This window comes from Heptranchias perlo, chromosome 10 (genome assembly GCF_035084215.1).
Source record: "Heptranchias perlo isolate sHepPer1 chromosome 10, sHepPer1.hap1, whole genome shotgun sequence".
NCBI classification, from domain to species: Eukaryota; Metazoa; Chordata; class Chondrichthyes; order Hexanchiformes; family Hexanchidae; genus Heptranchias; species Heptranchias perlo.
Window position 1 is genome coordinate 8,797,064 of NC_090334.1, and position 27,905 is coordinate 8,824,968.

At 51.7% G+C, this 27,905-nt stretch overlaps 1 protein-coding gene across 5 annotated transcripts in view; it reads left to right on the forward strand.

The window, feature by feature from the left end:
* Window positions 1-236: 236 nt before the first annotated feature.
* The window catches only part of rad51b (RAD51 paralog B), a 701,871-nt gene continuing 674,202 nt past the window's right edge, over window positions 237-27,905 (forward strand). For 4 of the 5 annotated variants that reach the window (XM_067991198.1, XM_067991200.1, XM_067991199.1 and 1 more), the window contains exons 1-5: window positions 237-295; window positions 16,192-16,285; window positions 17,896-18,009; window positions 21,677-21,793; window positions 24,657-24,793. In XM_067991198.1, the coding sequence (XP_067847299.1) occupies window positions 16,202-16,285; window positions 17,896-18,009; window positions 21,677-21,793; window positions 24,657-24,793 (452 nt within the window). In that variant the 5' untranslated portion in view covers window positions 237-295; window positions 16,192-16,201. Of the gene's footprint in view, window positions 296-11,600; window positions 11,690-16,191; window positions 16,286-17,895; window positions 18,010-21,676; window positions 21,794-24,656; window positions 24,794-27,905 lie in introns of all 5 variants that reach the window. The other variant, XM_067991202.1, reaches the window with a different exon arrangement.

Genomic DNA, 27,905 nt, shown 5'->3' on the forward strand with positions numbered 1-27,905 from the left:
TTGTCTTCTGCACGGGGATTGGCAGAATAAGGCTGAGGATGCGGACCAATGCGAGAGCGAAGCCCCGTCACTGGCGCGCGCCCGCTTTACTTTTCGACGTGACGATTGGAAGCGGACGCGTTAGATGACAACCAATGGGAGAGCAGGTCTCAGTCACAAGCGCACGTCAATTTGCATCGTTCACAGGCATTGGTAGTACATGGTGAGGGCTGCATCCAATAGGCGTGCAGATTTATTTGCAGGCGAGGTACCCGGGAAATTACTTGGTGAGGAGACCGTGGGCGGAGAGTTGCAGGTAAAGTAATTGGGCATACGGGTCAGTAACTGGGCACAGGGGGGTAGAGACACCAGGGTCAGTAACTGGGCACAGGGGGGAGAGACACCAGGGTCAGTAACTGGGCACAGGGGGGAGAGACACCAGGGTCAGTAACTGGGCACAGGGGGGAGAGACACCAGGGTCAGTAACTGGGCACAGGGGGGAGAGACACCAGGGTCAGTAACTGGGCACAGGGGGGAGAGACACCAGGGTCAGTAACTGGGCACAGGGGGGAGAGACACCAGGGTCAGTAACTGGGCACAGGGGGGGGGAGAGACATCAGGGTCAGTAACTGGGCACAGGGGGGGGGGGGGAGAGACATCAGGGTCAGTAACTGGGCACAGGGGGGGGGGGAGAGACATCAGGGTCAGTAACTGGGCACAGGGGGGAGAGACACCAGGGTCAGTAACTGGGCACAGGGGGGAGAGACACCAGGGTCAGTAACTGGGCACAGGGGGGAGAGACACCAGGGTCAGTAACTGGGCACAGGGGGGAGAGACACCAGGGTCAGTAACTGGGCACAGGGGGGAGAGACACCAGGGTCAGTAACTGGGCACAGGGGGGAGAGACACCAGGGTCAGTAACTGGGCACAGGGGGGGAGAGACACCAGGGTCAGTAACTGGGCACAGGGGGGAGAGACACCAGGGTCAGTAACTGGGCACAGGGGGGAGAGACACCAGGGTCAGTAACTGGGTATAGGGGGGGAGAGACACCAGGGTCAGTAACTGGGCACGGGGGTGGGGGGAGACATCAGGGTCAGTAACTGGGCACGGGGGGGGGGGGAGAGACACCAGGGTCAGTAACTGGGCACAGGGGGGAGAGACACCAGGGTCAGTAACTGGGTATAGGGGGGGAGAGACACCAGGGTCAGTAACTGGGCACGGGGGTGGGGGGGAGACATCAGGGTCAGTAACTGGGCACGGGGGGGGGGAGAGACACCAGAGTCAGTAACTGGGCACGGGGGGGGGGGAGACATCAGGGTCAGTAACTGGGCACAGGGGGGGAGACACCAGGGTCAGTAACTGGGCACAGGGGGGAGAGACATCAGGGTCAGTAACTGGGCACAGGGGGGAGAGACACCAGGGTCAGTAACTGGGCACAGGGGGAGGGGGGGAGAGACATCAGGGTCAGTAACTGGGCACAGGGGGGAGAGACATCAGGGTCAGTAACTGGGCACAGGGGGGGGGAGAGACACCAGGGTCAGTAACTGGGCACAGGGGGAGGGGGGGAGAGACATCAGTGTCAGTAACTGGGCACGCGGGGGAGAGACACCAGGGTCAGTAACTGGGCACGGGGGGGAGAGACATCAGGGTCAGTAACTGGGCACAGGGGGGGGAGAGACACCAGGGTCTGTAACTGGGCACGGGGGGGGGAGAGACATCAGGGTCAGTAACTGGGCACAGGGTGGGGAGAGACATCAGGGTCAGTAACTGGGCACGGGGGGGAGAGACACCAGGGTCAGTAACTGGGCACAGGGGGGGGGAGAGACACCAGGGTCAGTAACTGGGCACGGGGGGAGACACCAGGGTCAGTAACTGGGCACAGGGGGGAGAGACACCAGGGTCAGTAACTGGGCACAGGGTGGGGAGAGACATCAGGGTCAGTAACTGGGCACAGGGTGGGGAGAGACATCAGGGTCAGTAACTGGGCACGGGGGGGAGAGACATCAGGGTCAGTAACTGGGCACAGGGGGGGGGGAGAGACATCAGGGTCAGTAACTGGGCACAGGGTGGGGAGAGACATCAGGGTCAGTAACTGGGCACAGGGTGGGGAGAGACATCAGGGTCAGTAACTGGGCACGGGGGGGAGAGACATCAGGGTCAGTAACTGGGCACAGAGGGGGGGAGAGACACCAGGGTCAGTAACTGGGCACAGGGGGGGGAGAGACACCAGGGTCAGTAACTGGGCACGGGGGGAGACACCAGGGTCAGTAACTGGGCACAGGGGGGGGAGAGACATCAGGGTCAGTAACTGGGCACAGGGGGGAGAGACATCAGGGTCAGTAACTGGGCACAGGGGGGGGGGAAGAGACACCAGGGTCAGTAACTGGGCACAGGGGGGAGAGACATCAGGGTCAGTAACTGGGCACAGGGGGGGGGGAGAGAGACACCAGGGTCAGTAACTGGGCACAGGGGGGGGAGAGACACCAGGGTCTGTAACTGGGCACGGGGGGGGGAGAGACATCAGGGTCAGTAACTGGGCACAGGGTGGGGAGAGACATCAGGGTCAGTAACTGGGCACGGGGGGGAGAGACACCAGGGTCAGTAACTGGGCACAGGGGGGGGGAGAGACACCAGGGTCAGTAACTGGGCACGGGGGGAGACACCAGGGTCAGTAACTGGGCACAGGGGGGAGAGACACCAGGGTCAGTAACTGGGCACAGGGTGGGGAGAGACATCAGGGTCAGTAACTGGGCACAGGGTGGGGAGAGACATCAGGGTCAGTAACTGGGCACGGGGGGGAGAGACATCAGGGTCAGTAACTGGGCACAGGGGGGGGGGAGAGACATCAGGGTCAGTAACTGGGCACAGGGTGGGGAGAGACATCAGGGTCAGTAACTGGGCACAGGGTGGGGAGAGACATCAGGGTCAGTAACTGGGCACGGGGGGGAGAGACATCAGGGTCAGTAACTGGGCACAGGGGGGGGGAGAGACACCAGGGTCAGTAACTGGGCACAGGGGGGGGAGAGACACCAGGGTCAGTAACTGGTCACGGGGGGAGACACCAGGGTCAGTAACTGGGCACAGGGGGGGGAGAGACATCAGGGTCAGTAACTGGGCACAGGGGGGAGAGACATCAGGGTCAGTAACTGGGCACAGGGGGGGGGGAAGAGACACCAGGGTCAGTAACTGGGCACAGGGGGGAGAGACACCAGGGTCAGTAACTGGGCACAGGGTGGGGAGAGACATCAGGGTCAGTAATTGGGCACAGGGGGGGGAGAGACACCAGGGTCAGTAACTGGGCACAGGGGGGAGAGACACCAGGGTCAGTAACTGGGCACAGGGTGGGGAGAGACATCAGGGTCAGTAACTGGGCACGGGGGGGGGGAGGGGGGGAGAGAGGCACCATGGTCAGTAACTGGGCACGGGGGGGGGGGGGGAGAGACACCATGGTCAGTAACTGGGCACGGGGGTGGGGGGGGAGAGAGAGACACCATGGTCAGTAACTGGGCACAGGGGGGGGGGGGGGGAGAGACACCATGGTCAGTAACTGGGCACGGGGGGGGGGGGGGAGAGAGACACCATGGTCAGTAACTGGGCACAGGGGGGAGAGACACCAGGGTCAGTAACTGGGCACAGGGGGGAGAGACACCAGGGTCAGTAACTGGGCACAGGGGGTGGGGGGGAGAGACACCAGGGTCAGTAACTGGGCACAGGGGGGGGGGAGAGACACCGGGGTCAATAACTGGGCACAGGGGGGAGAGACACCAGGGTCAGTAACTGGGCACAGGGGGGGGGAGAGACACCAGGGTCAGTAACTGGGCACGGGGGAGAGAGAGACACCAGGGTCAGTAACTGGGCACAGGGGGGGGGAGAGACACCAGGGTCAGTAACTGGGCACGGGGGAGAGAGAGACACCAGGGTCAGTAACTGGGCACAGGGGGGAGAGACACCAGGGTCAGTAACTGGGCACAGGGGGAGGGGGGGAGAGACACCAGGGTCAGTAACTGGGCACAGGGGGGGGAGAGACACCAGGGTCAGTAACTGGGTACAGGGGGGGGGGGAGAGACATCAGGGTCAGTAACTGGGCACAGGGGGGGGGGAAGAGACATCAGGGTCAGTAACTGGGCACAGGGGGGTGGGGGGGGGAGAGACATCAGGGTCAGTAACTGGGCACAGGGGGGGGGAGAGACACCAGGGTCAGTAACTGGGCACAGGGGGGGGGGGAGAGACACCAGGGTCTGTAACTGGGCACAGGGAGGGGGAGAGTCACCAGGGTCAGTAACTGGGCACAGGGGGGGGGGAGAGACACCAGGGTCAGTAACTGGGCACAGGGGGGGGAGAGAGACACCAGGGTCAGTAACTGGGCACAGGGGGGGGGGGGGAGAGACACCAGGGTCTGTAACTGGGCACAGGGAGGGGGAGAGTCACCAGGGTCAGTAACTGGGCACAGGGGGGGGGAGAGACACCAGGGTCAGTAACTGGGCACAGGGGGGGGGGAGAGAGACACCAGGGTCAGTAACTGGGCACAGGGGGGGGAGAGACACCAGGGTCAGTAACTGGGCACGGGGGGAGACACCAGGGTCAGTAACTGGGCACAGGGGGGGGAGAGACATCAGGGTCAGTAACTGGGCACAGGGGGGAGAGACACCAGGGTCAGTAACTGGGCACGGGGGGGAGAGACATCAGGGTCAGTAACTGGGCACAGGGGGGGGGGAAGAGACACCAGGGTCAGTAACTGGGCACAGGGGGGAGAGACACCAGGGTCAGTAACTGGGCACAGGGGGGGGAGAGACATCAGGGTCAGTAACTGGGCACGGGGGGGGGGGGAGAGACACCATGGTCAGTAACTGGGCACAGGGGGTGGGGGGGAGAGACACCATGGTCAGTAACTGGGCACGGGGGGGGGGGGGGAGAGAGAGACACCATGGTCAGTAACTGGGCACGGGGGGGGGGGGGGGAGAGAGAGACACCATGGTCAGTAACTGGGCACAGGGGGGAGAGACACCAGGGTCAGTAACTGGGCACAGGGGGGGGAGAGACATCAGGGTCAGTAACTGGGCACAGGGGGTGGGGGGGAGAGACACCATGGTCAGTAACTGGGCACAGGGGGGAGAGACAGACACCGGGGTCAGTAACTGGGTTCAGGGGGAGAGAGACACTGGGGTCAGTAACTGGGCACAGGGGGGAGAGACACCAGGGTCAGTAACTGGGCACAGGGGGGAGAGACACCAGGGTCAGTAACTGGGCACAGGGGGGAGAGACACCAGGGTCAGTAACTGGGCACAGGGGGGAGAGACACCAGGGTCAGTAACTGGTCACAGGGGGGGGGAGAGACACCAGGGTCAGTAACTGGGCACAGGGGGTGGGGGGGGAGAGACACCAGGGTCAGTAACTGGGCACGGGGGAGAGAGAGACACCAGGGTCAGTAACTGGGCACAGGGGGAGGGGGGGAGAGACACCAGGGTCAGTAACTGGGCACAGGGGGGGGAGAGACACCAGGGTCAGTAACTGGGCACAGGGGGGGGAGAGAGACACCAGGGTCAGTAACTGGGTACAGGGGGGGGGGGAGAGACATCAGGGTCAGTAACTGGGCACAGGGGGGGGGGAAGAGACATCAGGGTCAGTAACTGGGCACAGGGGGGGGGGGGGGGGGGGAGAGAAACCAGGGTCAGTAACTGGGCACAGCGGGGGGGGAGAGACACCAGGGTCAGTAACTGGGCACAGGGGGGGGGGGAGAGACACCAGGGTCTGTAACTGGGCACAGGGAGGGGGAGAGTCACCAGGGTCAGTAACTGGGCACAGGGGGGGGGAGAGACACCAGGGTCAGTAACTGGGCACAGGGGGGGGGGAGAGACACCAGGGTCAGTAACTGGGCACAGGGGGGGGGGGAGAGACACCAGGGTCAGTAACTGGGCACAGCGGGGGGGAGAGAGACACCAGGGTCAGTAACTGGGCACAGGGTGGGGAGAGACACCAGGGTCAGTAACTGGGCACAGGGGGGGGGAGAGAGACACCAGGGTCAGTAACTGGGCACAGGGGGGGGAGAGAGACACCAGGGTCAGTAACTGGGCACAGGGGGGGGAGAGAGACACCAGGGTCAGTAACTGGGCACAGCGGGGGGGAGAGACACCAGGGTCAGTAACTGGGCACAGGGAGGGGGAGAGTCACCAGGGTCAGTAACTGGGCACAGGGGGGAGAGACACCAGGGTCAGTAACTGGGCACAGGGGGGGGGAGAGACACCAGGGTCAGTAACTGGGCACGGGGGGGGGGGAGAGACACCAGGGTCAGTAACTGGGCACGGCGGGGGGAGAGACGCCAGGGTCAGTAACTGGGCACAGGGGGGGGGAGAGACACCAGGGTCAGTGACTGGGCACAGTGGGGAGAGACACCAGGGTCAGTAACTGGGCACAGTGGGGAGAGACACCAGTGTCAGTAACTGGGTATAGGGGGGAGAGCAGTTGGTAAAGTTACTGGGTATGGGGCGGGAGGTGGGGGAAGGAGACACCGGGTCAATAACTTGGTACAGGGGGAGAGTTACAGGGGTCTGAAACTGAGAGCAGTGGTCAGTACTGGGTACAGGTTGAATAGACACCGGGGTCAGTAACTGGGTACAGGGGGGAGAGAGACACTGGGGTCAGTAACTGGGTTCAGGGGGGAAGAGAGACACTGGGGTCAGTAACTGGGTACAGTGGGGAAGAGAGACACTGGGGTCAGTAACTGGGTTCAGGGGGGAAGAGAGACACTGGGGTCAGTAACTGGGTACAGTGGGGAAGAGAGACACTGGGGTCAGTAACTGGGTTCAGGGGGGAAGAGAGAGACACCGGGGTCAGTAACTGGGTTCAGGGGGAGAGAGACACTGGGGTCAGTAACTGGGTGCAGGGGGGGGAGAGACACCAGGGTCAGTAACTGGGCACAGGGGGGAGAGACACCAGGGTCAGTAACTGGGCACGGGGGAGAGAGAGACACCAGGGTCAGTAACTGGGCACAGCGGGGGGGGAGAGACACCAGGGTCAGTAACTGGGCACAGGGGGGGGGGGGGGGAGAGACACCAGGGTCAGTAACTGGGCACGGGGGGGGGAGAGACACCAGGGTCAGTAACTGGGCACAGGGGGGGGAGAGACACCAGGGTCAGTGACTGGGCACAGTGGGGAGAGACACCAGGGTCAGTAACTGGGCACAGTGGGGAGAGACACCAGTGTCAGTAACTGGGTATAGGGGGGAGAGCATTTGGTAAAGTTACTGGGTATGGGGCGGGAGGTGGGGGAAGGAGACACCGGGTCAATAACTGGGTACAGGGGGAGAGTTACAGGGGTCTGAAACTGAGAGCAGTGGTCAGTACTGGGTACAGGTTGAATAGACACCGGGGTCAGTAACTGGGTACAGGGGGGAGAGAGACACTGGGGTCAGTAACTGGGTACATGGGGGAGAGAGACACTGGGGTCAGTAACTGGGTTCAGGGGGGAAGAGAGAGACACCGGGGTCAGTAACTGGGTTCAGGGGGGAAGAGAGAGTCACCGGGGTCAGTAACTGGGTTCAGGGGGGAAGAGAGAGTCACCGGGGTCAGTAACTGGGTTCAGGGGGGAAGAGAGAGACACCGGGGTCCGTAACTGGGTTCAGGGGGGAAGAGAGAGACACCGGGGTCTGTAACTGGGTACAGGGGGGAAGAGAGAGTCACCGGGGTCAGTAACTGGGTACAGGGGGGAAGAGAGAATCACCGGGGTCAGTAACTGGGTACAGTGGGGAAGAGAGAATCACCGGGGTCAGTAACTGGGTACAGGGGGGAGGAGAGAATCACCGGGGTCAGTAACTGGGTACAGGGGGGAAGAGAGAATCACCGGGGTCAGTAACTGGGTACAGGGGGGAAGAGAGAGTCACCGGGGTCAGTAACTGGGTACAGGGGGGAAGAGAGAATCACCGGGGTCAGTAACTGGGTACAGTGGGGAAGAGAGAATCACCGGGGTCAGTAACTGGGTACAGGGGGGAAGAGAGAGACACTGGGGTCAGTAACTGGGTACAGGGGGGAAGAGAGAATCACCGGGGTCAGTAACTGGGTACAGGGGGGAGAGAGACACTGGGGTCAGTAACTGGGTACAGGGGGGAGAGAGACACTGGGGTCAGTAACTGGGTTCAGGGGGGAAGAGAGAGTCACCGGGGTCAGTAACTGGGTTCAGGGGGGAAGAGAGAGTCACCGGGGTCAGTAACTGGGTTCAGGGGGGAAGAGAGAGTCACCGGGGTCAGTAACTGGGTTCAGGGGGGAAGAGAGAGTCACCGGGGTCAGTAACTGGGTTCAGGGGGGAAGAGAGACACTGGGGTCAGTAACTGGGTTCAGGGGGGGAAGAGAGAGTCACCGGGGTCCGTAACTGGGTTCAGGGGGGAAGAGAGAGTCACCGGGGTCAGTAACTGGGTTCAGGGGGGAAGAGAGAGACACCGGGGTCCGTAACTGGGTTCAGGGGGGAAGAGAGAGTCACCGGGGTCAGTAACTGGGTTCAGGGGGGAAGAGAGAGACACCGGGGTCCGTAACTGGGTTCAGGGGGGAAGAGAGAGACACCGGGGTCAGTAACTGGGTACAGGGGGGAAGAGAGAGTCACCGGGGTCAGTAACTGGGTACAGGGGGGAAGAGAGAATCACCGGGGTCAGTAACTGGGTACAGGGGGGAGAGAGACACTGGGGTCAGTAACTGGGTACAGGGGGGAAGAGAGAATCACCGGGGTCAGTAACTGGGTTCAGGGGGGAAGAGAGAGACACCGGGGTCAGTAACTGGGTTCAGGGGGAAGAGAGAGACACCGGGGTCAGTAACTGGGTACAGGGGGGAAGAGAGAGACACCGGGGTCAGTAACTGGGTTCAGGGGGGAAGAGAGAGTCACCGGGGTCAGTAACTGGGTACAGTGGGGGAGAGAGAGACACCGGGGTCAGTAACTGGGTTCAGGGGGGAAGAGAGACACTGGGGTCAGTAACTGGGTTCAGGGGGGGAAGAGAGAGTCACCGGGGTCCGTAACTGGGTTCAGGGGGGAAGAGAGAGTCACCGGGGTCAGTAACTGGGTTCAGGGGGGAAGAGAGAGACACCGGGGTCCGTAACTGGGTTCAGGGGGGAAGAGAGAGTCACCGGGGTCAGTAACTGGGTTCAGGGGGGAAGAGAGAGACACCGGGGTCCGTAACTGGGTTCAGGGGGAAGAGAGAGACACCGGGGTCAGTAACTGGGTACAGGGGGGAAGAGAGAGTCACCGGGGTCAGTAACTGGGTACAGGGGGGAAGAGAGAATCACCGGGGTCAGTAACTGGGTACAGGGGGGAGAGAGACACTGGGGTCAGTAACTGGGTACAGGGGGGAAGAGAGAATCACCGGGGTCAGTAACTGGGTTCAGGGGGGAAGAGAGAGACACCGGGGTCAGTAACTGGGTTCAGGGGGGAAGAGAGAGACACCGGGGTCAGTAACTGGGTACAGGGGGGAAGAGAGAGACACCGGGGTCAGTAACTGGGTTCAGGGGGGAAGAGAGAGTCACCGGGGTCAGTAACTGGGTACAGTGGGGGAGAGAGAGACACCGGGGTCAGTAACTGGGTACAGGGGGGAAGAGAGAGACACCGGGGTCAGTAACTGGGTTCAGGGGGGAAGAGAGAGACACCGGGGTCAGTAACTGGGTTCAGGGGGGAAGAGAGAGACACCGGGGTCAGTAACTGGGTACAGTGGGGGAGAGAGACACTGGGGTCAGTAACTGGGTACAGTGGGGGAGAGAGACACTGGGGTCAGTAACTGGGTACAGTGGGGGAGAGAGACACCGGGGTCAGTAACTGGGTACAGGGGGGAAGAGAGAGTCACCGGGGTCAGTAACTGGGTACAGGGGGGAAGAGAGAGTCACCGGGGTCAGTAACTGGGTACAGTGGGGGAGAGAGACACTGGGGTCAGTAACTGGGTTCAGGGGGGAAGAGAGAGACACCGGGGTCAGTAACTGGGTTCAGGGGGGAAGAGCGAGACACCGGGGTCAGTAACTGGGTTCAGGGGGGAAGAGAGAGACACCGGGGTCAGTAACTGGGTTCAGGGGGAGAGAGACACTGGGGTCAGTAACTGGGTGCAGGGGGGGGAGAGACACCAGGGTCAGTAACTGGGTTCAGGGGGGAAGAGAGAGACACCGGGGTCAGTAACTGGGTACAGGGGGGAAGAGAGAGTCACCGGGGTCAGTAACTGGGTTCAGGGGGGAAGAGAGTGTCACCGGGGTCAGTAACTGGGTACAGGGGGAGAGAGAGACACTGGGGTCAGTAACTGGGTTCAGGGGGGAAGAGAGAGACACTGGGGTCAGTAACTGGGTACAGGGGGGAAGTGAGAGTCACCGGGGTCAGTAACTGGGTACAGGGGGGAAGAGAGAGTCACCGGGGTCAGTAACTGGGTACAGGGGGGGAAGAGAGAGTCACCGGGGTCAGTAACTGGGTACAGGGGGGAAGAGAGAGTCACTGGGGTCAGTAACTGGGTACAGTGGGGGAGAGAGACACTGGGGTCAGTAACTGGGTTCAGGGGGGAAGAGAGAGACACTGGGGTCAGTAACTGGGTACAGGGGGGACGAGAGAGACACTGGGGTCAGTAACTGGGTACAGGGGGGAAGAGAGAGTTACCGGGGTCAGTAATTGGGTACAGGGGGGACGAGAGAGACACTGGGGTCAGTAATTGGGTACAGGGGGGACGAGAGAGACACTGGGGTCAGTAATTGGGTACAGGGGGGACGAGAGAGACACCGGGGTCAGTAACTGGGTACAGGGGGAGAGACACTGGGGTCAGTAACTGGGTACTGGGGGGGTGAGAGAGAGAGAGAGAGACACACACACACCGGGGTCAGTAACTAGGTACTGGGGAGAGTCGGCGGAACTGGCACCCACCCATCCGGTGTGGAGAACGCACTCCTCGGAGTAACTGCGGGGGCTTGATCAGAAATTAATATTAAATAAATTAGTATTAACTTTGCCCGCCCCCCTCTGTAACCTCCTCCAGCCCCTAAACCCTCTGAGATCTCTGCGCTCCTCCACATCCCTGATTTTCATCACTTCGCCATTGGTGGCCGTACCTTCAGCTGCCTTGGCCCTAAGTTCTGGAATTCCCTCCCTAAACCTCTCTGCCTCTCTACCTCTTTCTCCTCCTTTAAGATGCTCCTCAAAACCTACCTCTTTGACCAAGCTTTTGGTCACCTGTCCTAATATCTCCTTATGTGGCTTGGTGTCATATTTTTGTCTGATAATCGTTCCTATGAAGTGCCTTGGGAAGTTTTATTCCGTTAAAGGTGCTGTATAAATGCAAGTTGTTATTGTATGGCTTGGTGGGCAAGGAGAAGCAGCAGAGGCAGGCGAATGGATAGTTTCATTCTTAGCGACAAAGAAATTCATGAGCTCCTTTAACTTGTTATTGGAGGTGAGGGTGGGGAGAGAAGGGTTTAAAGGAGACGGTTGGGAGTGGTGAAAAGAAGCCGGAGGGTTAGCTTTATTCTCCTGGATGATCCTGGAGTAGTGGGTGGCTTTGGCAGAGGAGAGCAGTTGATTTGCAATAGGAAAACCTGGACATATTTATTGCCAGACTGAACTGTTTTTGTATATAATACCGTCAGTGATGTCACATTTCAAAGAGTGATCTATTGCCTCTCAGATACCCGATTTAAAGCAGCTTCTTACACCTCGAAGACAAAGCAAGCATGGCGCAATAAGCAGAAGTCTTGCTCGTGGGACCACCCTTGGGTAAGACAGCCATTGCACATAACAGCTCTGACATTTCTCACAATGTCAACCTCACATATATCGTTAGTCAGACCACTCACTCCTGACATGACTGTCTTCAGGCAATCATCATAAACAGAGGCTAGTCACCGTTGGTGCTGTCACCTTCATTCTAGACAGCATCTGCGTAAGGACCACCTCCTCCTACACAAAAACAAAAGAATTCTAAGAACATAAGAAATAGGAGCAGGAGCAGGAGTAGGCCGTACGGCCCCTCGAGCCTGCTCCGCCATTCACTAAGATCACGGCTGATCTTTGACCTCAACTCCACTTTCCTGCCTGATCCTCATAGCACTTGATTCCCGTAGAGTCCAAAAATCTATCGATCTCGGTCTTGAATATATTCAACGATTGAGCATCCACAGTCCTCTGGGGTAGAGAATTCCAAATATTCACAGCCCTCTGAGTGAAGAAATTTCCCCTCATCTCAGTCCTAAGTGTCCGACCCCCTTATCCTGAAACTGTGTCCCCTAGTTCTAGACTCTCCAGCCAGGGAAAATAGCCTCTCAGCATCTACCCTATCAAGCCCCCCTCATAATTTTATATGTTTCAATGAGATCTCCTCTCATTTTTCTAAATTCCAGAGAACATAGGCCCATTTTACTCAATCTCTCCTCATAGGACAACCCTCTCATCCCAGGAATTAATCTAGTGAACCTTTGTTGCACCTCCTCTAAGGCAAGTATATCCTTCCTTAGGTAAGGAGTCCAAAATTGTACAGTATGCCAGCTGTGGTCTCACCAAAGCCCTGTACAATTGTAGCAAGATTTCCTTACTCTTGTACTCCAAACCGCCTTGCAATAAAGGCCAACATATCATTTGCCTTCCTAATTACTTGCTGTACCTGCATGTTAAATTCTCCACAAATTGCTGCTAACAGAAGCCCAGATTTAAATTGTTCCACTTCTTAGCTTAGCTACATAGTCATACAAAAAGATAAAATATCAATTTTTTTATTAACTGAACATGGATCGGCCATTGATTTGTCCGACCAACCTTGGAAGATCCAATGACAATATAGTGCCACCTTTTGTGAGTTGCACAAGTTGGTATCAAGTCTCCACTTTAACTCTGCTGAGCCAGGTGAACTCCCTTTTAGCATGCTAACGGAATGGTTCCCATTCCTCAGGTACAGTCCCTCTCCCTCACCACCTCCTTTTCCAAACTGCTGTCATCACCCCCCTCAGAAACTCCACTTTCGACCCCTCTGTCTTTGCAAATTACTGCCCTTTCTCTAACCTTCCTTTCCTCTCCAAAGTTCTTGAACTTTGTTGCCTCCCATATGTGTACCCATCTTTTCCCACAACTTCATGTTTGAACCTCTCCAATCAGGCTTCTGCCCCACCGTATGGACTGAAACGGCGCTAACCAAAGTCACAAATAGGAACATAGGTACAGGAGTAGGCCATTCAGCCCCTCGAGCCTGTTCTGCTAATCAATTGATTATGTCTGATTTGTATCTTATCACTATCTACCCACCTTGTTTCCGTAACCCTTAATATCCTTACCTAACAAAAATCTGTAAATCTCAGTTTTTAAATTTTCAATTGAACCACAGCCTCAACAGCTTTTTGAGGGCGAGTTCCAGATTTCCACTACCCTTTGTGTGAAGAAGTGCTTCCAGACATCACCTCTGAACGGCCTAGCTCTAATTTTAAGGTTATGCCCCCTTGTTCTGGACTCTCCCACCAGAGGAAATAATTTCTCTATCTACCCTATCAATGCCTTTAATCATCTTAAAAACATCAATTAGATCACCCGTTAATCTTCTTTGTTCGAGGGAATACGAGCCTGGTCTATGCAACCTGTTCTCATAATTTAATCCCTTTAGCCCCTCTGACATCCTATAATGGTTGGCCATGTCATCTTTCTCCAACACCTTTCCTCTCTTGTCCCGCTCAATGGGATTGCCCTTGCTTGATTCTACTCTTGTGTATTTGGTTGTAGCCAGTGCAATGGCTTCTCTTCCCGCCTCCGCACCATTACCTTGTGAGTCCCCCAAAGATGTATCCTTGGCCCCTCCTCTTCCTCATCTACAGTGTATCTCTTGCTGACATCATCTGCAGACATGGGGTCAACTTCCACATGTATGCTAACAACTCAACCTCTCCACTGCCTCTCGATCCTCCACTGCCTTTGTCTTGTCAGATTGCTTGTCTGATATCCATTCTTCGATGAGCTGCAATTTCCTTCAGTTGAACACTGGAAAAACCAGAGCCATTGTCTTTGGCCCCTGCCACTCTGGCCATTTTCTCAGGCTGAATCAGACTCATCGCTGTTGGTACCTTATTCGATCCTGAGCTGAGTTTCTAACACCATATTCTCTCCATCACAAAGACCACCTACTTCCATCTCAATAAATATCTCCTGCCTCAACCCATCTGCTTCTGAAACCCTCATCCATGCCTTTGTCGCCTCCAGATTTGACTATATCAATACTCTCTTGGCCGGCCTCCCATCTTCCACCCTCTGTAAACTTTAGCTCTACCAAAACTCTGCTGCCTGTATCTTATGTACCAAGCCCCGCTCATCTATTACGCCTGTCCTTGCTGACCTACGTTGGCTCCCGGTCCCCCACTTCTCCAATTTAAAATTCCCTTCCTCGTGTTTAATTCCTTTCATGGCCTTCCCCCTTCCTATCTCTGGAGCCTCCTTCCCAAACTCTCTGTTCCTCTGATGCTGGCCTTTTGTGCAACCCTTCCCCCCACCCCCTGCTGACTTCCCTTTTCCCCAGCATTGGTAGTCATGGCTTCAGCCATCTAGGTCCCACGCTCTGGAATTCCCTCCCTGAACCCCTCTACCTTTCCACTTTCCTCTCCTCCTTTAAGACCCTCCTTAAAACCCACCACTTTGACCAAAGCTTTGGTCATCTCTCCTAATATCTCCTTCTTCGTCTCAATGTCCATTTTTGTCTGATTATGGTTCAATGGGACATTTTTCAAGTTGTTGTCATATGTCCGTAGCAATGAGTTGCAACTCTATGGTACTTGGAGCCCATGAATGATGTATAACCTCAGTTGAATAATTCTGATAATCTCAACACAATTAATGTTCGACTCAGAACAGATCAATATACGTATTAAAGTTAAATAACGTATTGTCGTCTGGTTTATTCTTGGTTATGCAAAATTTTACTTACAATGCCAACAATAACTTGGACTTATATAGCGCCTTTAATGTAGTAAAACATCCCAAGGTGCTTCACAGGAGTGTGATCAGACAATAATTGACACCAAGCCACATGAGATATTAGGACAGGTGAAAGTGGTAGGTTTTAAAGAGCGTCTTAAAGGAGGAGAGAGAGGTTGAGAGGTGGAGAGATTTAGGGAGGGAATTCCAGAGCTTAGGGCCTAGGCAGCTGAAGGCACGGCGTCAATGGTGGAGTGATTAAAATCGGGGATGCGCAAGAGGCAAGAATTGGAGGAATGCAGAGATCTCAGAGAGTTGTAGGGCTGGGGGAGGTAATAGAGATTGGGAGGGGCGAGGCATGGAGGGATTTGAAAACAAGGATGAGAATTTTAAAATCAAGGCTTTCCTGGATTGGGAGCCAGTGTTGGTTAGTGAGCACAGGGGTGATGGTTGAATGGGACTTGGTGTGATAAGTTGAAATGAGTAGTTTAGCCTGAATTGTGTGGTGTTTCTGGAGATTGAGAAATCGGGAGTACCCAGGATACATGGGTATCCTGTGCTATTTGCAGTGCATATCCTAGTGGTGTTGGGGTTCATTGTTTGCCCTGTGCCCATTATCCCAGATGTTTTGCGAGTAAAGTCAAGTTTCAGTATATGGGAAATGTGGGCTTATCTATGGAAGCTGATTTTTGTGGAGAGCATGACTAAAGTTTTGTGAAATAGCCTGTATTGTATTTGGGGCATTTAGACCGAAGGATACTGACAGTGGGGGTATCTGCATTGATGGCATTAAATGTAATGTTTCTGGTTCCCCTGGTGGTCAGTGGGTAAAAGCAGTGTCCAGGATTGCACTAGACCAAGAAGTTCCCAGGTTTGCCTCCCTTATCTGCATTGTCAGCTGGGGCATTGCATTCAGCTTCAGTGTCCTGGACTCAGGGAAAGCAAAAATCAGCCAGAGTTGGCACACACCACCAACACCACCGCCATTTATATAGTGCCTTTAACGTAGTAAAACGTCCCAAGGCGCTTGGCACTTCTGATTGCTGACTTGTGAATTCTCCTGGAAGTGTGCGTATGTGGATATCGGATGAGGACAGGATTGGGACCAATTGTGATGCCCCCTGTAATTGAACTCCCCTAATATTCACTTTCACGCTTGAAAAATAGCCATTTAGCTGCGGTATTGGAGGACATCCAGCAGATGTGGAAGTACACCCCAGTAAGAGTAACAGCAGTGCACTGGGGTACCTAAGATATTTGTACTTTGTTAAACACTGATTTAATAGTGCAGTAGTTTGCATCTGGTTCAATGCTGTTTAATTTTCCTAAACTAGGTTGCAAAACATGGCTAACAAAAAGCTGAAGAGGACCGGCTTGCCTTTGGATTTGTGTGAGAGACTTAGCAAATACCAGATTGTAAACTGTCAGGTAAGGCAGTGGCTGGAATGGAATGGGGCAGAGTGATGCTGTAATAAACTAGTACTTACTTAAGGCAAATTGCTGCTTGCAGCCGCAAACTTTATCCCTGACCCCATTGACTAACGAAGAACTGCAACATTATACACTCCCAACAGTGTTTCCTTTTCCAGTTCCACCCCCTTCTCCTGAAGGAGTTGCCTCTTACTGGGATACAGTTCTGTGGGAGCTGGTGCCCTACAACACCTCATCCAAAGGGCCATCCTCCAGGTGGCAATGTTGAGTGAGTGTTGGCAGTTACCTGATAGTGGAGGGCATCATTGCCAAGCCAGATCCTGTTTTCACTGGACATCCTTTTTCCAACAGGGGTCACTGTAGCGGGAACCCTGGCTGATTTTGTTTCTCTCCCATCGATTGCTAAGCTAGGGTGCTGAGGCCAAGTGTGCCTATCCGGCTGAGATCACAACAAACACTGGCAACTACTGGGTCTTGTATGGCTGTGTTGCACTGTTGGCTTTAACCGTCAGAGCTGGTACATGATATTGATGGTTGATTACTGCACTGTATGGTACTTGAGTTATACCATGGTTTGCCTGAGCTGCATGGACCAGTTTTGAGACTTGCAGTCTACAGTCCTCAGCCGCCCTGATCCAATCCTGTATAAAGTCCTGCTCACCCAATGCTCCAGTCCGTGGCAATTGGCTCCCCAAACCCCAATACGTTGATTTCAAAATCCTCGTCCTTGCTTACAAATTTCTCTATGGCCTCATACCATCCTGTCTCTGTAACCTTGTTCAGCCCTACATCCCAACTCCTGCCCTCTCTACTGAGTTTGGAATAGAGTCTATCTACCCTCCCTTGGCTCCACCATCAGTGATTGAGACTTCCGCCAGCATGGGGCTGCACTCTAGACTTTAAGCCCTGGCTCAGTGGTAGCACTCTCACCTCTGAGTCAAAAGGTCATGGGTTTAAGTCTTACTCCAGGGACTTGAGTATATAATCCAGGTTGACGTTCCAGTACAGTACTGAGGGAGTGCTGCACTGTCGGAGGTGTCGTCTTTCGGACGTCAAATCGAGGGGCCCCGTTTGCCCCCTCAGGTGGACGTGAAAGATCCCATGGCACTAATCGAAGAAGAGCAGGGGTGTTCTCCCCAGTTTCATGGCCAATATTTATCCCTCAACCATCATCACAACCAACCAACATATTATCTGATCATTTCACATTGGGACCTTGCTGTGCACATATTGGCTGCCGCGTTTCCTGCATTACAACAGTGACTACACTTCAGAAGTACTTCATTGGTTGTAAAGAGCTTTGGAACATCCTTTGGGAGGTCGTGAAAGGCACTAAATAAATGAAAGTTCTTTCTTTCATCCCAAACCTGTCGGCCTTGCTCCATCTCTCTCCATATTCAAGGCCTTCCTCTTTGACCATCTCCCTTAACCTTCTCCCTCTTTTTGTTCGGTGTTCAGTCTGCTTCTTACGGAAGTTTCTCTTTGTTAAAGGCGCTGTATAAGTACATGTTATTGATGCCTCTATCTCAATTTTCTTTCCCACCCTGACATATATAAATTCATAATCACTAGGTTTTGAGACTTGTGCCTTTTGTTTTTTTTTACAGGACTTTCTGTCCCTTTCTCCTCTGGAGTTGATGAGGTTCACTGGTCAGAGTGTCCAGAAGGTTTCTGCACTTGCAAAAACTGTCAGCAAGGCTTGTGCTCCTAAAATGGTCACTGTAAGTGAAGGCTGTTGTTAATTCATTGCGAGAGATGTCTGGTATTGGCTTTTAATTTGTAATTTTTTTCCCCTCAGTTTCCTTCCTTCTGCTCTCCCCTACTCACTACTCTGCTGTCCACATTTCCATCAGTTTTGAGGGTGGAAATCTTCACGGTCAAGACTGCTCTTCGGTTGATCCAAAAAGGCACTGATGGAGCAATATGTCATGTGTTATAGAATCATACAGTACAGAAGGAGGCCATCTGGCCCAGCGAGACTGTGATGGCCCTCTGAAAGCTACCAAATAGTCCCATTCCTCTGCTCTTTACGCACCTCCTTGTTCACTGCTCTCTGATTTTAAAAAAAAATTTCTGTAAAGTATCTTGCTTTCCTTTCACCGCCTCTTTTCGGCGTGACTGAGATTGGCAATTGTGGGCGTAAACTCACTTATGATCCCGGCTTTTTCCCGAACACACTTTACTGTGTTCACAGCAAGAATGCAGTTTTCATAAACCGACACCATATCCTATGAACCAAAACCTGTGCCCAAATACATGTTGTGAATGGCCTAGTCTGTCATTGGACTTATTCCCACTGGAAACCATGTAATCTTTTCACCACATTCTCTTGAAAGGCAGTAGGTACCACATTATTAGACCATTGACGTCAGACTAGAACAAATAGGTTTATTTGCAACAGTAACGGCAACTTGCATTTATATAGTGCACTTAACATAGAAAAATATTCCTAGCCGTTCACAGGAGCGTAATAAGTCAAAAATTGAGAAGTACGATAATTACACAGAAGCAGAAAAACACAAGTTATCGACGTTGCAAATACTCAGAAAACAATAGATAAAGTCAGTGGTTAAAATTTTCTCTTTTACAACAGTGACTACACTTCAAAAGTACTTCATTGGATATAAAGTGCTTTGGAACTTTCTGAGATTATGACAGGTGCAATATAAATGCAAATCTTTTTTACCTTAAGAGCGTATTTCTTGGAGAAAATAGTCCTTTATCGATTTCCTGCTGTTAAGTTTGTACATTGGTAACTCAATTGCTTTGTCGGTCCCTGGACACAAGTGTCAATTCTAGGAGCTGAAACTGGAAAATAAAGATGAGTAATTATGGCCTTTTGTGCCAAAAGAAACCTTTCATGCCCCAGGTGTTTATTTAAGACATCACCTCTCTTCCTTTCAAGATATCCTGTGATAGGATAACAGTTACTGATCATTTTTTTAATACATTCTTGGAATGTGGGAGTCGCTGGCAAAGCCAGCATTTATTGCCCATCCCTAGTTGCCCGTGAGAAGGTGGTGGTGAGCTGCCTTCTTGAACTGCTGCCGTCCGTGTGGTGAAGGTACTCCCACAGTGCTGTTGATACAGCAACGATGAAGGAACAACGATACACGCCTATGTCAGGATGATGTGTGACTTGGAGGGGAACTTGGAGATGATGATGTTCCCAAGCACTTGCTACCCATGTCCCTCTAGGTGGTGGAGTTTGCAGGTTTGGGAGGTTCTGCCGAAGAAGCCTTGCCTATTGAGTGGACTGCTTTGTTCTGCACAGTGTCAAGCTTCTTCAGTGTCATGGCAGCTGCCCTCACCCAGGCAAGTGGGGAGTATTCCATCACACTCCTGATTTGTGCCTTATAGGACAAGGGCAGCAGTTGCATGGGAACACCATCACCTCTAAGTTCCCCTCCTAGTCACACACTGTCCTGACTTGTGTAAGGAGTCTTACAACACTAGGTTATGGTCCAACAGTTTTATTTCAAATAAAACTGTTATTTGAAATAACCTGGTGTTCTAAGACTCCTTACATTTGTCCACCCCAGTCCATCACCGGCATCTCCACATCATGTCCTGACTTGGACATAGATCACCATTCCTCCAACATTGCTGCGTCAAAATTCTGGAAATAAACGCTGGCCTTGCCAGTGACTCCTATATCCCGAGAATGAATATTAAATAAAATCTGGTCGATTGCTGCCTTGATGTCAAGAGCAGCCACTCTCGCCTCGCATCTGGAATTCAGCTTTGGACCAAGGCTGTAATGAGGTCTGGAGCTGAATGGTCCTGGCGGAACCCAAACTGAGCATCAATGAGTAGGGTGTTGGTGAGTAAGTGCCGCTTGATAGCAATGTTGATAACTCCTTCCATCACTTTGCTGATGATTGAGAGGAGGGCGGTAATTGGCTGGGTTGGATTTGTCCTGCTTATTGTGGACAGGACATACCTGGGCAATTTTCCACATTGTTGGGTAGCTGCCAACATTGGAGCTGCACTGGAACAGCTTTACCGAGAGCATAGCTAGTTCTGGAGCATAGGTCTTTAGCACCACAGCTGGGATATTGTCAGGGCCCGTATTCTTTGCTACGTCCTGTAAGTTCAGCCATGTCTTGATAGCACGTGGGGTGAATCGAATTGGCTGAAGACTGGCACGTGACAGTGAGGACCTCAAGAGGAGGTGGAGAATGACCATCCACTTGGCACTTCTGGCTGAAGATGGTTGCGAACAATTCAGCCTTGTCTTCTGCTCTCACATGCTGCGCTCCATCATCATTGAGAATGGGAATGTTCTTTGCTGAGGGGTACACAGATGCTTTGCTGACCTGTTATGTTTTTCAACATTTTCTGTTTTTATTACTGAGAATGACTTTGTCTACTTTCCTTAGTTTGCATAAATTAACATTCTAATATGGCTGACCCAGACATCAAGTAATCTGACACAATTCTGGAGACAGGAAACACATCAATGAGAAAACTATCTCGGCCAAATCAGTCTCATTGAAATGTGGATGAATGAGAGCAGTTTAGTATATTGGTGACGCCTAACACAGAGACAAGAGAACTCTTTTTCCAGTTACAGCTTAGACGAAGCCAACTTCTAAGTCACACGCATCATCTATTTAAAGTGGTATAAGAAATATAGTACAGAAATGTTCCCTATGGGTAGGGTGAAAGCTCTGCCTCTGTAATGCTCACATTTGCTGCTTTGTCACAAACACTGAACTGAGCTAAATTTGATTCAAGTTTAAGTCCAGTTTGGATTCAGGATCGATTTGAAAGGTCACCATGTAAGAAACCAATTGGCTTTGTTTTGGGGGGGGTGGGGGGGGGCAGGAGGAGAGAGTATTATTTACAGTTTCCCCTAATGGCCTAAATGGGTAAAGGTAATTCCTGATGTACTACAGATCAGAAAGTTTCGGGTTTGACTTCTGGTCTTTAAATTAACCAATCCTAACCATGACAACAGTTAGAGTGCTACAGTTGGCTTGAGTAGCCCTGGGTTAAGGAGGATAAAAGTTGGCCAGGGTTCCTACTCCTGAGCCCTATTGGAAACTGTACCCATATGGACATCAGATTGGGTTCAGCTGTGATGCTGTTCCACAGTCTGGGTTCATACATGAACAGTGGCTAGTTTGAGGACGGCCAGTGTCCATAGAACCATATCTCGGCAGGAGACGGGAGAAAATTGGAAAGAAAACCAAACACCGCGGGGTTGATTTTCAAATTGCTGCCCGGGTGTGAAACTGGCAGATTACCTGGCAATTATAGAAACTGCCTGCTCTTTGTTTCCATTCCGGCCACTCGCCAGTTGTAGTGCCAATTTTAAATTGTCGACTTGAAATTATTGGTGGACTGGGCTTTGATTTAAACATGTGTTTTTGTTATTGCCAGGCACTTGAAATGAAAACTGAAAGATGTTCTCAACCCTCCACTGCTTTCTTCCCCACTTCTCTGGCCGAACTCGATGAGGTCCTTCACGGTGGACTGGCCTGTGGAACCCTCACTGAGGTACAGTTCAAGGAATCTGCTAATCGATCCTGATCCTCACAACTCCTTACCTGTTCATTTTAACAGCCTATGATTTTGCACCAAAACTTGTCTTTCAGAAATATTCCGCTGCAGTGCATAGGATAGCCCATAACAGCAAAGGTTTACTCTGAATACATGTGGGGTGAATACAGTTATAGAATGGTTACAGCACAGAAGGAGGCCATTTGGCCCATGCCAGCTCTCTGCAAGAGCAATCCAGCTAGTCTCACTCCTCCACCCTATCCCCATAGACCTGCAAATTTTTTCCCTTCGAGTACTTATCTAATTCCCTTTCGAAGGCCATGATTGAATCTGCCTCCACCAAACCCCCCACCCCCACCCTCTAGCAGGACATTCTAGATCATAACCACTCGCTGTGTAAAAAAGTTTTTCCTCATGTCGCCTTTGGTTCTTTTGCCAATCACCGTAAATCTATGCCCTCTGGTTCTTGACCGTTCAGCCAATGAGAACAGTTTCTCTCTGTCTACTCTATAGACCCTTGATGATTTTGAATACCTCTATCAAATCTTCTCTCACCGTCTCTGCTCTTAGGAGAACAACCCCAGCTTCCTCTGTCTATCCACGTAACTGAAGTCCTTCATCCCTGGAACCGTTCTAGTAAATCTCTTCTGCACCCTCTTCACATCCTTCCTAAAGTGCGGTGCCCAGAATTGGACACAGTACTCCATTTGTTTTATAAAGGTTCATCATGACTTCCTTGCTTTAGTATTCTATGCCTCTGTTTATAAAGCCCAGGATCCTGTATGCTTTTTTAACCGCTTTCTCAACCTGTCCTGCCACCTTCAACGATTTGTGCACATATACCCCCGGATCTCTCTGTTCCTGCACTCCTTTTAGAATTGTACTCTAGTTTATATTGCCTCTCGTTCTTCCTACCAAAATGTATCACCGTGCACTTCTTTGCGTTAAATTTCATCTGCCACGTGTCCACCCATTTCACCAGCCTGTCTATATCCTCTTGAAGTCTATCACTATCCTCCTCACTGTTTACTACACTTCCAAGTTTTGTGTCATCTGTGAGTTTTGAAATTGTGCCCTGTACACCCAAGACCAAGTCATTAATATATATCAAGAAAAGCAGTGGTCCAAGTACCGACCCCTGGGGAACATCCCTACGCCTCCCTCTAGTACAAGAAACAACTGTTCAACACTACTCTGTTTCCTGTCACTTAGCCAATTTCGTATCCATGCTGCTACTGCCCCTTTTATTCCATAGGCTTCAACTTTGCTGCCAAGCCTATTATGTGGCACTTTATTAAATGCCTTTTGGAAGTCCATATACACCACATCGACTGCCTTGCCCTCTTCTACCCTTTCTGTTACCTGATCAAAAAACTCTATCAGGTTAGTTAAACATGATTTGCCTTCAACAAATCCGTGCTGGCTTTCCTTAATTAATCCGCACTTGTCCAAGTGACTGTTAATTTTGTCCCGGATTATCGTTTCTAATGGTTTCCCCGCCACTGGGGTTAAACTGATTGGCCTGTAGTTGCTGGGTTTATCCTTACACCCGTTTTTGAACAAGGGTGTAACATTTGCTATTCTCCAGTCCTCTGGCACCACCCCCGTATATAAGGACGTTTGGATGATTATGGCCAGTACCTCCGCAATTTCCACCCTTACTTCCCTCAGCAACCTAGGATGCATCCCATCCGGACTGTGTGACTTATCTACTTTATATACAGCTAGCCTTTCTAATAACTTCTCTTTATCAATTTTTAGCCCATCCTGTATCTCAACTACTTTTTTTACTGTGACTTTGGCAGCAACATCTTCCTTGGTGATGCTGTGCCAAACTGCTTACTGGCTGAACAGGGGAAATTTGCACCAAATGTGGATTAAGCGAAGATACCATCAGGCACAAATTACCTAGTGTTCAGATGAGCCCTGATTCCCCACACAACACAAATCATCCAGTGTTCAGACTGAGCCCTGATTCCTTCCCCTCACACACAACAGAAATCGCCCAGTATTGAGGCTTGTATATGAGGAGGGGGCACTTGGATGAGGTACCATAGGGCTGGCTGGGCATTGTGAAGTGAGCTTTGATTGCCCAGCTGCCTTGCTATCTGTGGCAGCGTGCTGTGTTCTGCTCATTAAGGCCGACATTTACCATTGTTACTCTAATTGAACATTCCTCGGTACGAGAGAGTGGGTCAGATTAAAACTCCCTCCTTCTCTGTGTTGATATGCCCCATCTGTATTCATGGAGTTGGAGTATGGCAGGAATGCACCACATCTATTAGTTGCTGGCAGGGCCTCCCTGGTTGTCCCAACGGGCTGTGTTTCGGGGCTATAGCCTTCTCCACGCATCTTCCTGAAGAATGCAATTTCTGCTGTGGTACGATGCCATTGCTGCCTAGTGGTATCTCAGTGCACCCACTCCTAGACCAACAGCAGGGCCACTCTATCAGTTGTGGCACCCATGACCAATTTATTTCTCCTCCTTCGTAGACACAGGACTTTAAGGCTAAGTGTAGTACCCTGTCTGAGACTATGCAACTCAGCACAGACCTAGGAATCAAACCTGGGACCACCTTGACCTGTACCACAATGCACTGAGGGGGCTTTAAGCAGTGTTTAAATGGCATGAGTTATTTTATTTAATTCTGCTGCAGTGGAGTGATGAGTGTTGCAGGCCATTCAGCTATGCTGACTAACTCTGTCTTTCGTATTCAGAGGATATGAAACAACTTGTGGAGCAACATTCGTGGTAGAGTGTGGTGTGCGTTATTATTCCAGGATAGTATTTTACAATGTTGTTGGTCTGGTGTTGGCTCTTGTTCACAGAATCGTTCCCAATAAGCTTCTCTGTTTCCAGGTGACGGGTCCTTCAGGCTGTGGAAAGTCGCAGTTCTGTATAATGCTGAGTGTGTTGGCGACCTTACCTGTCAGTATGGGCGGTCTGGATGGAGCAGTCATTTACATTGACACCGAGTCTGCTTTTAGTGCCGAAAGGTGAGAGGAATGGTTATAATATTTAACACTAGTACTGGTACAGTAGCCCAGTGCTTACGGTGCTGGACTGGAAAACCCAAAGGTTGAGAGTTCAAATCCCTCCATGGCAAGTTGGGAAATTGAATTCTATAAATCTGTTGATTTGTGGGCTAACCCCAGAAAATGACTATGAAAGCTGCCGGTTTGTTGCAAAATCCCAACTGGTTCAGTCTTCCACTCCCACCTGGTCTGGCCTATATGTGACTCCAGTCCCACACCAGGTGGTTGACTCCTCATGCCTGAGCTAGCCAACCTGTTGTAATTAAATAATGAGAAAAGTCAGACAGACTTATCAGCAATGACCTAGGCATCTTATCAGGATGAGGGGAAGGCAATTTCGGGCTAGTTAACCTCTGCAAGGCGCTGCTCACCAACATCTCTTGCTAGTGCCAAAGTTGGGCGAGCTGTCCCACAAACTAGTCAAGCAACAGCCTGACACTAGTCCTGGCAGAACCATACCTATCAGCCAACATCCCGGATTCCTCCATCACCATCCCTGTATATGTCCTGTCCCATCAGCAGCATAGACGCACCAGAGGTGGGGGCTGTAGGAATTCAGAAGAGTGACACCAAAATTGGTACAACGGTTCTTCGTTTTAAACACAAGCAAGTCCTAATGCATTTCAGTAATTTACAGAGAAGTAAAACAATATCACCTCATTGGTCCTCTGGGTAGAGTGCGCCCTTCCGGCACGGCATCTCGACCTCTAGTCTGAACCCTTGCTCGAGCTGTATATTTGTACACTGTCAAGAGTCCCGCCCGAGCTGGGTAGCGAGACAGTAAGTCGTCATGTCAGCTGAGGATCATGTGGCACGCTGACTTAACATCATCAACTTGCTAAGGAGGTTAGGGCTGATAACGGTAAAAGTCAGTTTTTAACCCTTTTACAGGACACAGTGATATACAGTCAGGCTCAACATTGACTTCTGATTCCATGAAGTTTCGTGGCTTCAGGTCAAGGAAACCTCCTGTTGATCACTAGTCAGTTGAAGGGGACAGTAGGTAATCAGTACTCCCCCATCAAGAGCACTGAATACAGGGGCTAAAAGGGTTAAATTATGAGGACAGATTGCATAGACTAGGCTTGCATTCCCTTGAACATAGAAAATTAAGAGGTGATCTCATTGAGGTGTTTAAGATGATTAAGGGAGTTGATAGGGTAGAGAGAAACTATTTCCTCTGGTGGAAGAGTCCAGAACAAGGGGGCACAACCTTAAAATTAGAGCCATGCTGTTCAGGGGTGATGTCATGAGACACTTCTTCACACAAAGGGTAGTGGAAATCTGGAACCCTCTTCCCCCAAAAAGCTATTGAGGCTGGGGGTCAATTGAAAATTTCAAAACTGAGATTGATAGATTTTTTAAAAGAGCTGAATGCCAGAGGAGAAGCTGCCCTTGATATCGAGGCAGCATTCGACCCAGTATGGCACCAAGGCGCCCTAGTCAGTGAGGTCAAAGGGAAAACCCTCCACTCGTTGGAGTTATACCTGACGCAAAGGAAGATGATTGTGGATGTCAGAGGCCAGCCATCACAGGACATTGCTGCAGAAGTTCCTCAGGGAAGCATCCTTCACCCGACTATCTTCAGCTGCTTCATCAATGACCTTCCCTCCGTCGTAAAGCCGGGAGTGAGGCTGTTCGCTGATAAGTCGAAGTGTTCGGTTCCATTCATGATTCCTCTGATAATGAAGCAGCCCATGACAGCCTACAGCAGGACCTGAATTTAATCCAGGCTTGGGCTGAGAAGTGACGGGTAACAGTTGTGACACATAAGTGCCAGGTAGTTGCCATCTCCCAACAAGAGAAAACCTAGCCATCTCTCCTTGATCTTCCAAGGCACCATCAATGCCAAGACCCCCACCATCAACATCTTGGGGGGACCAGCATATGAATACTGTGGTTACAAGAGCAGGGTAAAAGTTGGGTATGCTGTGACGAGTAGCTCACCTCCTGACTCCTCAATTCAGGACTCTGCTGGAATACTCACCACTCACCTAAAAGCCACTACAATACTTGAGAAGCACGACCACCAGTTTGCTTGATCGGTGCCCCTGCCACTGAATTCAGTATCCATCCCCTACATCACCCGTGTACCGTGACTGCAGTTTGTGCGATCTGCAGGATGCAAGGCGGCGATTTGCCCACCACCAGTGAAGACGGCTAGAGATGGGCAATAAATGCGGCCTGGGGTTGCTCACGGGTAGTTCAGAGCCTGGAGCACCATTCTGATGTTTACTACAGCCTCACTCTCAATTCAGTTGTCTCTCAGTGTTCATGTTCAATGTTTTGCGATACATCCACTGCTTTCTCCTAGTTTTAAGGAACTGGTTTGGAGGTACCTATCTGTCAGGAATCATTTATCTCTCCATCATTTTGTGCCCTCTGCTAGCCAGAATCGGGGTCCAAACTTGCATTAATGGTGGAACTGGACACATGAGGAGAACAGTGAGTGGTAATTAAATTTAGACAAGCATGACACTAGTGAAATATCCGCGAGATTTGCTTTCAAGTCATTATTCCAGAGATTCTAGCAGCTTGACTCAGTTGGTAGCTGCTCACTTCTGAATCAGAAGACTGCTGGCACATCGTCTGGGCTAATAAGTCAGGGCAGTACTGAGGGGTTCTGCATTGTCCGTGGTGCCATCTTTCGGATGAGACGTTAAACCGAGATTCCCTTCTGCATGTTCCAGCTGGTTAAGGTGGCTGGTAACGATCCCATGATTATTTGAAGAGCATGAAGTTTTCCCGGTGTCCTGTCCAACATTCCTCCCTCTACCAGCACCACCAAAAACAGATGAACTGGTAATTTCTCTTGTTGCTGTTTGTTGGAACCCTGCTGTGTGTTTTGGGACGTTTTTGAGAGACATGTTACTATATAAATGGAAGTCCTCCTTTCTTTAGAATCTGTTTTTGAGGGACTGCGAATCCAATAATAATATTGTGCCCAAGAGCCTGTGTGTGAGTCACTCCTTTTAGAGAGCGGTTAATTGCTCCTTCATGCTGTAATGGGCTGTGTTTGGCCCGATTATGCTGTGTGAGCTCTCTTGCTGGCATTCTCATTCGTGTATTTTAA